Source organism: Lytechinus pictus, chromosome 9 (assembly GCF_037042905.1).
Source record: "Lytechinus pictus isolate F3 Inbred chromosome 9, Lp3.0, whole genome shotgun sequence".
Classification (NCBI taxonomy): Eukaryota; Metazoa; Echinodermata; class Echinoidea; order Temnopleuroida; family Toxopneustidae; genus Lytechinus; species Lytechinus pictus.
The window spans coordinates 18,119,497-18,133,693 of record NC_087253.1 but is presented as its reverse complement, the minus strand read 5'-3'; the positions used below and the strand labels follow the sequence as shown (position 1 = coordinate 18,133,693).

The 14,197-nt window shown below is 34.2% G+C and overlaps 1 protein-coding gene across 1 annotated transcript; it reads right to left on the bottom strand.

The window, feature by feature from the left end:
• Positions 1-5,549: 5,549 nt before the first annotated feature.
• Positions 5,550-11,408, bottom strand: LOC129267622 (uncharacterized). Its single transcript, XM_064104330.1, has 2 exons — positions 11,294-11,408; positions 5,550-9,430 (listed from the first exon to the last, which is right to left on the bottom strand). Exon 2 carries the CDS (start codon positions 9,407-9,409, stop codon positions 7,532-7,534), a length of 1,878 nt encoding a protein of 625 aa, XP_063960400.1. The 5' UTR covers positions 9,410-9,430; positions 11,294-11,408; the 3' UTR covers positions 5,550-7,531.
• Positions 11,409-14,197: the final 2,789 nt, after the last annotated feature.

The window sequence follows — 14,197 nt, the reverse complement described above, 5'->3', positions numbered from 1 at the left end:
TTTTTTTTCAAACCAAGACCTGGGAACCGTGTTATAAAGACTTGTAATATAAATGCACTAAATTGAATGATTTCAGTTGGTATAAACTATTATTGCAGGGATTGTTATTATTGATTGCAAAACCTGAGAAATCCATTATGAAGTTAGTGTCTGCCATCGTTTTCCACCATGGCTAAGCTACGATCACGGTTACACTTCGTAAATCCGAAGGTTCATAATTCCGAAGGTTCTTTATTCCGAAGGTTCTTTATTCCGAAGGTTCGTAATTTCGAAACACGTAAATTGCCTATACCTCGATGTTCGTTAATCCGAAAACGTAAAAGGGTTCGTTAATCCGAACATTTGTGGCGTTATTCCGAAGGTTCGTTATCCCGAAGGTTCGATAATCCGAAAACGAAATAAGGTTCGATGTTCCGAAGGTTCGTAAGTCCGAAAACGAAATAATGTTCGTTGTTCCGAGGGTTCGGTAATCCGAAAACGAAATAAGGTTCGTTGTTCCAAAGGTTTGTTAGTCCGAAAACGAAATAAGGTTTGTTAATCATTACGTTTCGGACTAACGAACCTTCGGAATTACGAACCTCATTTCGTTTTCGGATAAACGAACCTTCGGAATTACGAACCTCACTTTGTTTTCGGACTAACGAACCTTGATCGGAATTACGAACCTTATTTCGTTTTCGGACTTACGAACCTTCGGAATTACAAACCTTCCGAAATACGAACCTTCGGAATAACGAACCTTCGGAATATCCGAACCTTCGGAATTATGAATGTATCCGAAGATCACACCCCCACAAGCACGTACCCCCTCACACTCACCAATATTCACATACATATACATTTATAGCCATCGTTGGTCTTTGCTTCCCTCTACCCCCAAAAAAAATGAAACAAAATGAAAGAAAGAAAAAAAAAAAAAAAGGAAATAAAGAAACAATAATGACTAAATAGTGAATACATTAAAAAAGGATTTTATCGTAATGGGATAGATGTTCATTAAATGTTTGTAGTTTAATTCAACTTTGGCATTTTACGATTATATGGTATTTGAATTTTATATTGGGGGAGGGGTCGTCATGTCAGGAATTAAATAAGAAGAAAACTTAGGCAAAAATAAACTCCTTAAATTCGGAAACAAACACAAGCAAACTCAATGTCATTTAAAGAAAGAGTATTTTATTCCTTACATCAAATCTATACAGTACCGATAAGCCCTATATTATTTCGCATTTACTACGGAGACAGTCTCTACAACGCACCAATTCCTTTGAAAATGCAAGTCAAATATCAATGGAGAGCTGAGCGGCTTCTGTCGAAAGTTGGTGGACGGGGACAGCATCGGAATCCCTTCGGAATCTCTTGACTCTGGACAACGACATATTTGCAATTATCGTCCGGTGCAAATCTTCGGATGATCTGCTGCCCCAGTCCACCAACTTTCGACACAAAAGCCATTCAGCTCTCCATTGTGATTTGACTTGCATTTTCAAAGGTATTGGCCGTGCGTTGCAGAGAGCGTCACCGTAGTAAATGTAAAAATTCCATGTTTCTTGAAGGATAGTAAATGCACCTTTCCATATATATAAGCCATTTCTTGATTATTCATATATTCTTTTGAATTTTGTTTTTCATTAGGTCCACACAAAACAATATGTCCACTCGCAACTGGTATTCATACTTGGCCAAGTTGTTTATAACAACATGCTATTGCATTCAAAGTAGAAATGCAACACATACCTTCAGTGTTCATTGGTGTGCTATTCTAGTCACCTGATCTATTCAATTTCTTCATCCTGCTATGTAAGGCATGCTTACATAATATCTTGCCTTGAAATCTGCCTAGCATAATGACCAAAATTGCCCATAAAGTGTTCTACGAACTGGTCTATAAAACAGTAACTGTGGCTGTCTTGTCGCCATCGTCATGAATACTAATAATGTTTCAAGTTTTCTTAAAGGGGAATCCAACCCAAATAAAAACTTGTTTTTATAAGAAAAAGAAAAATCAGACAAGTTGATAGGTGAAAGTTTGAACAATATTGGACAAACAACAAGAAAGTTATGATTTTTTTTAAGTTGTAAATATTGGTGATCACTATACTCATGGAGACTTCAAATTGGCTGCATATGGGATGTCATAGTGATGTAAGGCAAGGACTACTCTTCCATGTACTCCAATACATATTATGGCTAAAATGTCATTTTTCCCAAAAGTTTATTTCAAATTATTTTTTTTTTTTCATGAGGACATAAAACAATATACTACCTGGGTTATATTTAGATTACTGCCCCAGGGGAATGGGTACTTAGGAGAAAACCACAAATCCCTGATAATAAAGTACATGGCCTATGGGAAAGTTGTCCTTGCCCCTTGTCATAATTTACTTACCCAGTTGCCAATTTGAAATCTACATACTATTAGTGATCTCAATTTTAAAGCAGCTATAACTTTCTTATTGCTTGTCCGATTTCTTTCAAACTTTCACTATTCTGTTTGGTTTATTTTTCTCCTTCCCAACACAACATTTTATGGCCAAAGCTGGATTCCCCTTTAAGCTCGAAGGGTGACCAACATTTAATACTTAGTATAAATATATACATTTTGAGATAACAATTAATAGCGACACAAATAGAGAAACAAATGTTTTTAGGAGGAAATACTTGTTTTGCTAACTGGTAACATAATTCGTGTGATAAGAGTGTATTAAGTCGTGAATTAATGCGTTATCATTCATTATTCAAGTGGGTCTGTGTTACAAGACTACCCACCTCACAATGTTGCATTATGCTGGCAGATGACAGTAGTGGAGTGAGGACGTGAGGTGGCGCTATTTAAGGTGGCTGATTTTTTGCTGCTTTAAGATAGCAAATAATACCATTCATAACGTGGAGAATGTTTACGGTTCACCATGTGTAATATGAAGAAGGGAAGGAAAGACAAGATAGAATGAACAGAGAGAGAGAAAAAAAGAATACATCTAATTTTCTCTGTTCATTCTATCTCGTCTTTCCATTTCAATCTTTCTGCCTGTATTTCCTTTCCTTCTTCATACTACACATGGTGAACCGTAAACCTCCACGTTACAAACTCCACCATGCAATTCTACAAAGATCAATACCCTTTATGTTCATACCAGGGATTTGACTGTCACTGCAACATTCACGATTAGTTTTTTTCACCAATTGATTTTTTTTCCAAATTAAACTTCGATCCTCTTTTGGATTAAGTGCTATGATCTCACGATAGCCCCCCCCCCCCCAAAAAAAAAAAAAGCCTCTCCACTTTGCAATATTAGAAAACAGTCTAATTCCCATCTTAATTGTCCTCTACGAATACTGTAGACATAACTTTCAAAATTAACGTTTGTTCACTTCATGATTTATGTGACATCCAACAACAAACATCCAGTTGGAGCAATGATTTAAATAATCTGTTGCCGAAAACTACGTTCTTAAAACCAAAACATTACACGATCCTTTTTACTTCATAGCATTTGCACGTACATGAATATCGCTAAAATGAGATGCCAGTGTCAGCTTCTGACCAGTTGAAATGTACACTCGTACACACTCCCTCCTAATAAAAACAAACGAAGTATTTACTAATTAATAGTGTAAAGTCCCACGTGTAGAAATAAAGCAACATGTCTTGCAATGTGATATTCTTAATACACTCCTATTAAAATGAAATGAACTATTTGAACAAAAAAAAGCCTAATTTCCTCGAGCGATTACAATGTGAAAAAAATGAAATATTATAAAGTTTGTATATATACATTCAAACCTTTCTCCCGGGCCACTTAACGCTTTTATTGTGGTCCAAAATTTATAACTATTCTAGTAGTACGTTATGATATAAAATTGTACTTACTCCCTAAGAAATTATTTTCATTTATAATGCTAAAATATAGCAATATCGCAACGAGCCAAAGATAAAAGCACAGGCAAAAAAGACTACCCTTTGAAAATCAAAATCTCACGTAATAATCACACATTTATGTTTTTTCGTTAATTCGAGTTATATTCTATTATATAATTTTTTCTTTCTTATAATCCCAACTAAGCTACTGTTCTTATTCATAATATCACATTATCCATGTTATCGTGATATCGCACGCAGTCACAAAAACCATTAAAAGCAGATATAACCTGTTAAGTATGAAATTTAGGTTAACCTGTAGTAAAGACAAGTGTAAATATGTATAACTGTATAAAGTAATATACTGGTAGATAGATATACCACGTTATAAATTCTTGCTTTCCACACCTGCAATCCCAAATGAAATAAGCTTTGATTCTTATTTATCATGTTTATCATAATCACATATTACGATATCGCAAGCAGCCATAAAACAGATACAACAGGTTGAATATGAAATTTAAGATTCCGCAAAGTATTGAATAATGTCATCATTTTCTTTATACCCTATAATCCCAAATGAAATAAGTTTGATTCTTATAATATTCATATTTTTAGAATATCAAATTACACATTGATTATACTTGTTTTGATTCTTATTTTATAATATTTACATATTACGTTATCGCAAGCAGCCATGAAAATAGACAAAAATTAACATGGTGAATATCAAACTTAAATTTATGTAAAGTATCTACTATAAAATGAATAAGCCGTTAAACATATATTTTTAGATATCTGATAATCCTAAAAGAAATAAGCTGTGGTTCATATTCAAATTATAGAAATATTACAAGCAGCCATGACATAACATGTAACATATAGAATATAAAAATCTAAAATTACTCTCGGTTACTAACATGACAAATGTAATTATAATTATGTATATTCCTTCTTATATACATGATTTCCGCACCTGTAATACCAAATGAAATAAGCATTATTTATGATATTCCGATTATTGTAATATCGTAAGCATCCAAGAAATAAAATCTACAAATCATTATATTACAAGCTTCAGTAGAAAAAAAAAACAATTAGCATATAGAATATAACATTCAAGTTTAAAGTATCCCCCTCTCCGAAAAAAGTATTTCCAAAATGATAATGTAAAATGTAAAAGTGCAAAAATGAAGTAACATGCATGTTTTGCAACCTACAATTTTCAAAACACGCTTTTATATTGAAATGAAATAATCTTCTGGGGAAAAAAGGTATTGAAAAAATATAAGTGTAAAATCGAAAGTGAAAAAACAAAAGTAACATTTCGTTCAATTAAATATATTCTCAATACACGCTTATTAAAATGAAATAATAACTATCTGAACAAAAAATTAGCCTAATTTTCTTCGACTGATTACACTCGTAAAAAAAATTGTGAAATAAAAATATTATGAAGTTTGTAAACATTTCAATATTTCTCTCGGATCACCTAACGCATTTATTGTGGTACTAAAAATCATAACTATTCAAGTAGTAAGTATGTAATGATACAACATTGTACTTAAGGCCTATTCCTTAAATGATTTCCATTTATAATGTAAAAAATGTAGCAATATCGCAACGAGCCATACATAAAAGAACACACAAAAAGACTACCCTTTGAAAATCAATTTTTTAGTTTTTTTGTAATCATCACACATTTATGTTTTTTCCCCTAATGTGTGTTACTTTATATATTTCTAGTTATACACAATTTTCTTTTCTATAATCCCAACTCAATTATTATTCATAATATCACATTATCATGATATCACACGCAGTCACAAAAACATTAAAACAGATATAACGTGTATGAGTATGAAATTTAGGTTAACCTGTAGTAAAGACAAGTGTAGTTATTGATAATTGTATAAAGTAATATACTGATAGATAGATATACCACGTTATAAATACATGCTTTCCACACCTGCAATCCCAAATGAAATAAATTTCGAATGTTATTTATCATGTTTACGTATTACGGTATCGCAAGCAGCCATAAAACAGATATGACAGGTTGAGTATGAAATTTAAGATTACGTAAAGTATTGAAAAATGTCATCATTTTCGTTATACTCCCAAATGAAATAATTTTGATTCTTATAATATTCATATTGTATTGTTAGAATTTCGCAGGCAGCTATAAAAGATACTCATTGATTATACTGGTGTAATATACATGTATATAATGCACATTATATTACATTCTATCAGATTATGTTTTCCACACCTGTAACCCCGTATGAATATGTTTTGATTCTTATTCATAATATTCACATATTACGACATCGCAAGCAGCCATAAATATAGACAAAACAAATAACATGGTGAATATCAAACTTAAATTTACGTAAAGTATCTACTGGAATAGAATAGGAATAAGCCGTTAAACACAATTATATTTTCGATATCTGATCATCCAAGATAAAATAAGCTGTGTTTCATATTCAAAATAGAAGTATCACAAGCAGCCACAAAATAGGCAGAACATATAAAATGTAGAATATAAAATATAAAATTATTCTCCGTTACTAACATGACTAATGGAGTTATATGTATATTCCTTCTTATATACATGATTTCCGTACCTGTAATACCAAATGAAATAACAATTGTTTATGATATTAACACACTCTTTTAAATAACTGGTAGAATGATTTTGTCACATATCAAAATGAATTGAATGAAGCCAGTGAATCATGTGAATAAAACAAGTACAACGGTGGAAATCCCATCAAAATGGGATAGAAATCTTAAAGATTAGAATGATTTAGATTTTTTTTTATTTTTGAAAATAATTTTAAAGGAAACGTGAATAAGAGTTTTCAATCTTACCAAGAGAAAATTAATCTTCATATGGACATACTGTTCATCGGAGAATAGTTTCACGTCCGATCCGAGACGCTATTGTTTGAACTGAAAATGAATACTTCTAAATTATCAAATGTTTGTTTATATAGATTAAAATGTTAAAGTGTCGTTTATAGCAACAGAAAGACACAATGCGATGACGTTTTTTTATGATTATATTGTTATCCATGCATGGCTTGTTCAAGGTAAAAAAGAGAATGGTCACATACTAGTACATGTTTTTTTTTTTTTTTCATTGTAAAAAAAGTTTCATTTTCGAAAGACGTTCCTGCCAATTAAAAACGATGAAAAAATTGTAATAAGCTTTGAAATTCCTTCATGCGAGTAGACAAAAAAAATCATTTAAATTGTTCACCAAGACAGTGATATCATTCAACATGCATTAATATTGATGTCATCCATTATTTTCGGTGGAAAAAGTAGCGTACGCAGGATTTATTTAAAGGGGGGAGGAGTGGGGGTTTCGAGCAGAATGAAAATGTGACAAGCAAAAAGAAAAGAAAAAAGGTGTTCAAAAATGTTAGGGGGGCTATGGGTATCTAACAAATTAAGGGGGGGTGAACCCCTGTATAACCACCCCTGAGTGGAAGACATAGAGTCTATCAGGTGTGCAGAAAGAGATCTCTTATACTATATTTATATAAAATGTACACCACGTATACTCAAAACGCAAAAGGGAAAATAAGTGATATTATATCGGCCCCTTATACGAGATAGTGAAAACATACTTTGCATCAGAGTTGGTGTAGTCCATGGTTTTTAGTTCAATATATAGAGACTACTCGGGGTGCAGAAGGCGATCTCTCCTGATCGGTACTGCTGGAGGTAGTACCAACGTCTTTTTGGCTTCTCAATCTTGTAATTATTAACAAGGTTTCGGATGCGCCTTAGTTCATATGTATACTCGTCAATGCTCACCAAACCTTCACCAAGCTTCACCTTGGCTATCAAGATTGTATCCCATTGAGATACAGCAGCGTAAAGGTGACTACCCGGTTTCTTTAATTCATGTTGTACAGCACCCTGTTTGTCTATCAATCTGATAGTATCAACTGATGTAGTGATCAGAGAACCATGGTAACTAGTGATTTGCCAAGGTTCATACCCGTTGCATGGTATCTCACTGACTGCTTGCCCACCTGCTGTTGAAAATACCTGGATCGTCTTGAATTCGCTGTGGCACACATAGATCAGATCATCACCATCAACAGTGAGATCATATAATGTACACTCACATTCAACTTCATCTTCATTTTCACTTTCATCTTCATCTTCATTTTCACTTTCATCTTCATCTTCAACTTCAATCCCAAATTTTGCATCCATTCTTTTGTAATGCGGTGTGTACAGTGTAATATTGTGTGAAGTATCAACCACAACACATCGACCATCAGAGAGGAACCCTACCCCAAAAATTCCAACATCCTTCAAAACTGATTGCTGAAGTTTACCATCAGCAGAGAAGATATTCAGGCCACCTGTAGCACATCCTACTGCCATCATACCGTCTGGTGTACGTACCATGGCGTTCATGCTATCCTCAGTAGAAAAAGCGATGTTCGTGTCAACTGCATTAAAAATCTTACCAAGGCCTAGCTCATTCTTTCCAATGTTTCTCTTAAATACACATTTCCCCTTCTTGCTTGATTTCCTCGGCTGCTCGTAGTCAGGATCCTTTTGATCAAAGACCTCTCGTAACTCTTCACATAGAGTGTCGTGTGCAGCCAGAGTGTCCATATCTAATGGAATCTTTGTTCTATTGGTTACCATGTCAGCAATGGTCGTCAACTGAGTGATGTTCTTCTGAGCCGATGTCTTCAGGCTTTCCAGTTCTTTCTCTACTCTTTTAGTTATTTCTGTATCTTCTCTAAGTAGCCTTTTTCTCTTTGCTTTCAACTGCTGGACTGCTTCAATGTATGTTTTGTGAATGGCACCTGTGCGCTGTTTCTTAGCAATGCCAACGCTTTTCGTCTGTTCATCTATGAAATCAATGTACTTCTGAAAGCGTGATCGTTTCATGGCCACCTTTGATTTTTGGTCTTCGATGCTCTTCATGTGTTTGACCTCATAAGCAGCTCCCTCGATGACCTGATGCCCCTCCTCTTTATGTTTAATAGCAACACACCTGTAGCATGTGAATCTCCTGCAGGTGGAACAGAAGAACTCATCATCTTCCTTCGGGTGTTTGCTGCATTTGCGGTATCTACGTACAGAAACCTTTCCTGATGAGATCTCACTCATGGCGATGACGTCATGACCGATGAAGTCTCCCCATTGAGAGTGCGTATGAAGACAAGAGGTGCAGAGATACTTGCCACAGTCTTGGCAGTAAACATCAGCATGGGGTTTCTCATCGGATTTACAATTAGTGCAAATCTGAGGATGGTCCTTCGTGTCCTCTATTAGACTCTTCAAGGAAATATTTACCTGTAGTTTGCCGACATCTTGGTTTGGGGCCTGCGTTACAGCTCTGCAGACAGGGCATCGGATCTGGCAGTTACCATGGCACTCCAAGAGGTTTTCCAAGCAAGTCTTGCAGAAAGTGTGAGAACATGATAGGATCCTGGGATCAGTAAAGGTAGAACGACATACAGGACACTGCATACTCTGGGACTTGGCAATCACTGCGTCTGCCATGGTTAGAATTCGACATGAATACTGCAAAATAAATACAATGAAATAATTTAAAGCATCGTTTGACTTACATCAACATTAAAGAGGGTAAGCTATGGTTAAATTAAAACTCTGAATGTGAGCTACTTGACTTAGAAAATATTTTCCATAGCCTTCACTGTCTGATCATGCCCCGCCCTTGCCCCCCCCCCCATCCCATACTCACCCTGCCTCAGAGCCCATCCCTAAAAATTGGGAAAAATAATGAAAGGGTAATATAATGGGGAAGGAGGAGCATAATGATAATTATTATTAGGAAGGAAAGGGAAGAGAAATATATAGCAAAAAAGATCATGAGAGCGGGGGCCGGGGGGGGGGGGTAGCATGGGGGAAATTATCGCCTTTAAAGAGAAATTCCAGTAGTTGCAGTAAACACTGATTTCATGAGAAAGTCTGTAAAACAAGGCTTAATTGTCAGTATATGATCGAGGATCTAGATCTGGTACAGTTGCATAAACTGAACTTCGTGAAATCTTGAAATCTACGCTGAAAAATGTTCAGACTGAAGATCCCTAACACAGATAAGCGCACGTGGGACAGTGTATAATCATAATTGCTTTGAATGTCATGCCCGACGCTAGGTCTACCCGAATCCTTTGCTTATTTGCTGATTTCTCAGCAATTACACAATTTCTTCCAGAATCCATTGGCACATACGTTTTATTTATACAAACAGACACTTTTGTGGTCATTTCATTGGATTCTGTACGAACTCATTTTGATATCGTTACCAAAACTAGCATTTACCTTTAAAGAGGATACATTTTTAAGGAGCACAATTCAAGTTTCTAGGATAGGACCCACTATCCTGGAGTAAAACAAATGTATGGAAAATGGACAATGGAAGGAGAGAAAAATGAAAAGGAATTTGAAAACTATACCAAATTATATGCGACTTTTTCCCATCCTTCCTTTCACTATCACAATTACCACTATATACTTCCGTCTCGGTTCATCTACATGACCTTGGTCATGTTGGTGGTTGCCCAATCACCCTAAACCCCCTTCCCCTTGTTAATGATTATTCGCATAAAAATATAAACATGAAAATTCCGGCAAATACCATTTTCTGTATATTATCTATAGTATTTATGGCATGTTTACCTTATAGTTATGAGGAAACTACAATGTGTACTTTTTTGCGAATTTCATAACCTTTCTTTGACTCGTATTTTGTTGTTGTAAAAGGAAACCTTTTAGGTTCTTTATACAACTTATGGGATTCTTTACACCAGCATAGGGTGTATAAAGAACTAAATAGTTATTTTAGAACCCCCAAACGGTTCTAAAAAGATGTTTAGAACCATTATCTGCTTCTCTAAAAAATATGTCTTCCAATACAGGACAAAGAAAGCTTCTTAGATTTTTAAGAGTGGATCTTGGACCTAGCGAAAGAAAAATTTGCCAATATACAAAGCTTTTCCCACTTCATCCAGCTCTAACATAACTTCCTCACTTGCCACACCCATTTGTAGGGTAGGCTATTTATCAAGATTTAGATACTTCCGGGCTGACAAACAAATCTGGTTCTCCCAAATGGCGTTGTTAATGTTATATTTTCGATCATTTCACTTCCTTTACTCCAACGTCATAATTTCTTCACTGACCATGTGTAAGGTTTGACAAGAATTAGCAACTAAAATCAACATACAATAACGTTGAAAATAATATAACCATTGCACTGGCCACTAGCTTCAACAAACGTGTGTGATTTCAAACCCAATAGTTTTCTGATCTGGAAGATATCCTGATAGACATGAAAATAGGCCTATTACATTTGTGACAAAAAACGGGAAAATGGATGGAAATATAATTTTAGTAGATGTATGTACAGTTTAATTTACTTACCGCGGTCTTCCTTATTTCCGTTTAAAACGATATAGATCTCAGTTTGATCAAACCAATAATGTTGTCCGGGGTGTAGTCTAGCACAATCGAAATGGCTGTATCAATTCATAATGGTGGGGTACTGAATCGTGTGCAAATTTAGAGTTGTTTACGAATTCGATTTCAAAATCAGACTATTTTTAGTGACTGGGAATTCCCAACAACCTTTGACATGTTCAATATATGGTAGATTTACGGGTTCATGATAACATGTCAGTGTAAATTCAAAAATATATATATACATGTAAATAAAAACAGATACAGGAATGATATCTTTGGAAAATAGTCAAAATACATAATTGTTCAATATACCTACCTCAATCTTCTTCTGTCCATTTAGCACAATACAGATCTTAGTTTGATCAAAGCTATAATCAGTGGCGTAGCTACGGGGGGGGGGGGGGGCAAAGGAGAAAGGGGGAGGGGAGGAAGAGAAAAGTAGCGGGAAAGAAGAAATTATTGTACATTATAATATGCTATATCATATCATATATTATGTTATGTTATGAAAGAAATATTTATTCATATTTTTATGAAACATAATTTGCTCAGGGCCTATGTTTGTATAGTTTGTATTTATTTCCATATAAAAAAAATAAATATATACATGCTCAATTTAACATAACGTACATATTATATGGAGGATGACCCATTTCAGCGGTATTAATAAAATACCACTGTTTTCTACGTGGGGTCCTTTAAAACATAAATACATGCATATAAAACAAGTACATAAATATACACAAAACTTAATTAAACGCATGGCAAGAAAAAAAAATCTCCCCATCCTACCCACCCATTAAACAAAAAAATGCAACAATAGGCAAAATAATTGAAGAGTTTAGTTGCAAAAGGGGTTAGGACCACTTTTTACCATTCCGAGAAAAACCATGTATTTTATTCTCACTTACTGCAATACTCTTATGAGAAACTAAATTGTCATGATGTACTTCCCTATCATGTGAACATAAAATTGGGTATAAAAGAAATCTACCTGTCTTCATTTTTTTTTTTATATATATTCTTTTAAAAATTATCATCGTGGACCTAACCCCTTTTGCAACTATTAAAACTGAAATATATCCAATCTATTTTGATTAAAAAAGTGATTTTTCTTTGCCACTTTTATTCACGTTTTCATGTGAATTTCAAATTTTCGTTATTTTCATCATAATGACTAAAAATTTAGAGGTTTTGAGACAGAAAACAATAAAAAATTATTTACAATGGACCTAACCCCTTTTGACGAATTAGCTCTTCAGAATAGTTTGTTTTCAGAAGGGGTTAGGTCCACTCCAAGAAAATCATTTTTTTATTCTCCCATATTGCAATATTCTTATGCGAAACTAAATTTTTATGATAGCCTACCATGAGAACATAAATTGGGTATAAATGAAATCTACCTGTCTTCATATTTTTTTAAATATTCTTTTCCAAAGAAATACTGTGCGGACCTAACCCCTTTTGCAACCAAACTGAAATGGACCTAACCCCTTTTGAAAAAAAAAGGTGATTTTTCTTTGCCATTTTAGATCACTTTTTCTTTGGTATCATCTTATAGAGCTACTAAAAATCTATACATTGAGACAAAAAAAAAATCAAATTTGATGAAAAATGGACCTAACCCCTTTTTGCAAGTGAGCTCTTCAATTATGGAAAACCGAGATACAATTGAATACTGGATTAAAAGGACGGAATCGTTGAACTAGACGACAAATTCATCGGTAATTTGTTATAAAGTGTAGCCCCCCCCCCCCCCCCCCATACAAAAATGTCCGTTTACAGCTATCTGACTTTGGTTTTGGGAGACTAAGGTGATTTTCGGTACGCAGAGAGTAAGGGTATGATTTACGTGAGAATTGTGCTTTCATATAATCAGGTGCAAAATCATTCAAAACTTTAAACATCATTACGCACATATTTTCCTTTTGCCGAGTATTTTAAGTCTTCCATTTCAAAATATCATGGATATATGAGGATGAAGTATGCAAATATGGATCGATTTTTAGAATAATTCTTCCTGCACGATTTTGTAGCTTTTGCAGTAAATTAAAATATTTTTAAAATTTAGATTGCCAAACAATATCAGCATAATCAAAGTGTGGAAGGATAACCGAAGAATATATTAATTTTGAACTAGATTCAATAACAAATCGCCTAAGTCTGCCAAGGAAACCAAACATTTTACCAATTTTTGAACACATGTAATCATAAAGAACATTCCATATAAGTTCCCTATCAATGAAAACTCCAAGATATTTAACACTTTCTACCATTTGAATATCTGTTTCGCGAATGCGTAAGTGAAGAGTTATATGTCTTGCCAACATATGCCGAGTACCCCAAAACATACTTACGGTTTTATTACAATTAAGTTTTAATCGATTTTTGCTCATCCAATTTGCAACATTTTTCAGTTCATTACTAAGTGTTCTTTCAACCACAAGTGGATTTTTGTCCGAGAAATATAAAACAGAGTCATCGGCATATAAATGAGAAGAACATTTACGAAGAGAGCATGACAAATCATTTATGAATATAACGAAAAGATAAATATGATGAGAATAGATATGTCATAAGGTTGGCTTTGAATGACTCTATAGACTTGGCATTGCGTATTGTTGATGAGAGTGCATTCTGCAAAGTTAGAGCACTATAAGCAAAAGCTTTTTCAGTCCTTAAAGGAAACCAAAACCCAAGAAGAGAAGTAATCTTATTGGAAAGAGTAAAATGAAACAATTAAAAAAAAAGTTTCATCAAAATCGGTTATGAAATAAGCAAGTTATGGGAGTTTGAAAACTCTTGTTGTACTTTCTATGGGCATCCTCAAATTGGCAAACGTGCTTCAAAATGGCTGATTTTGTG

Coding starts and splice junctions, on each gene's coding strand:
- LOC129267622 (XM_064104330.1), bottom strand. CDS start 9,409: ATGGCAGACGCAGTGATTGCCAAGTCCCAGAGTATGCAGTGTCCTGTA.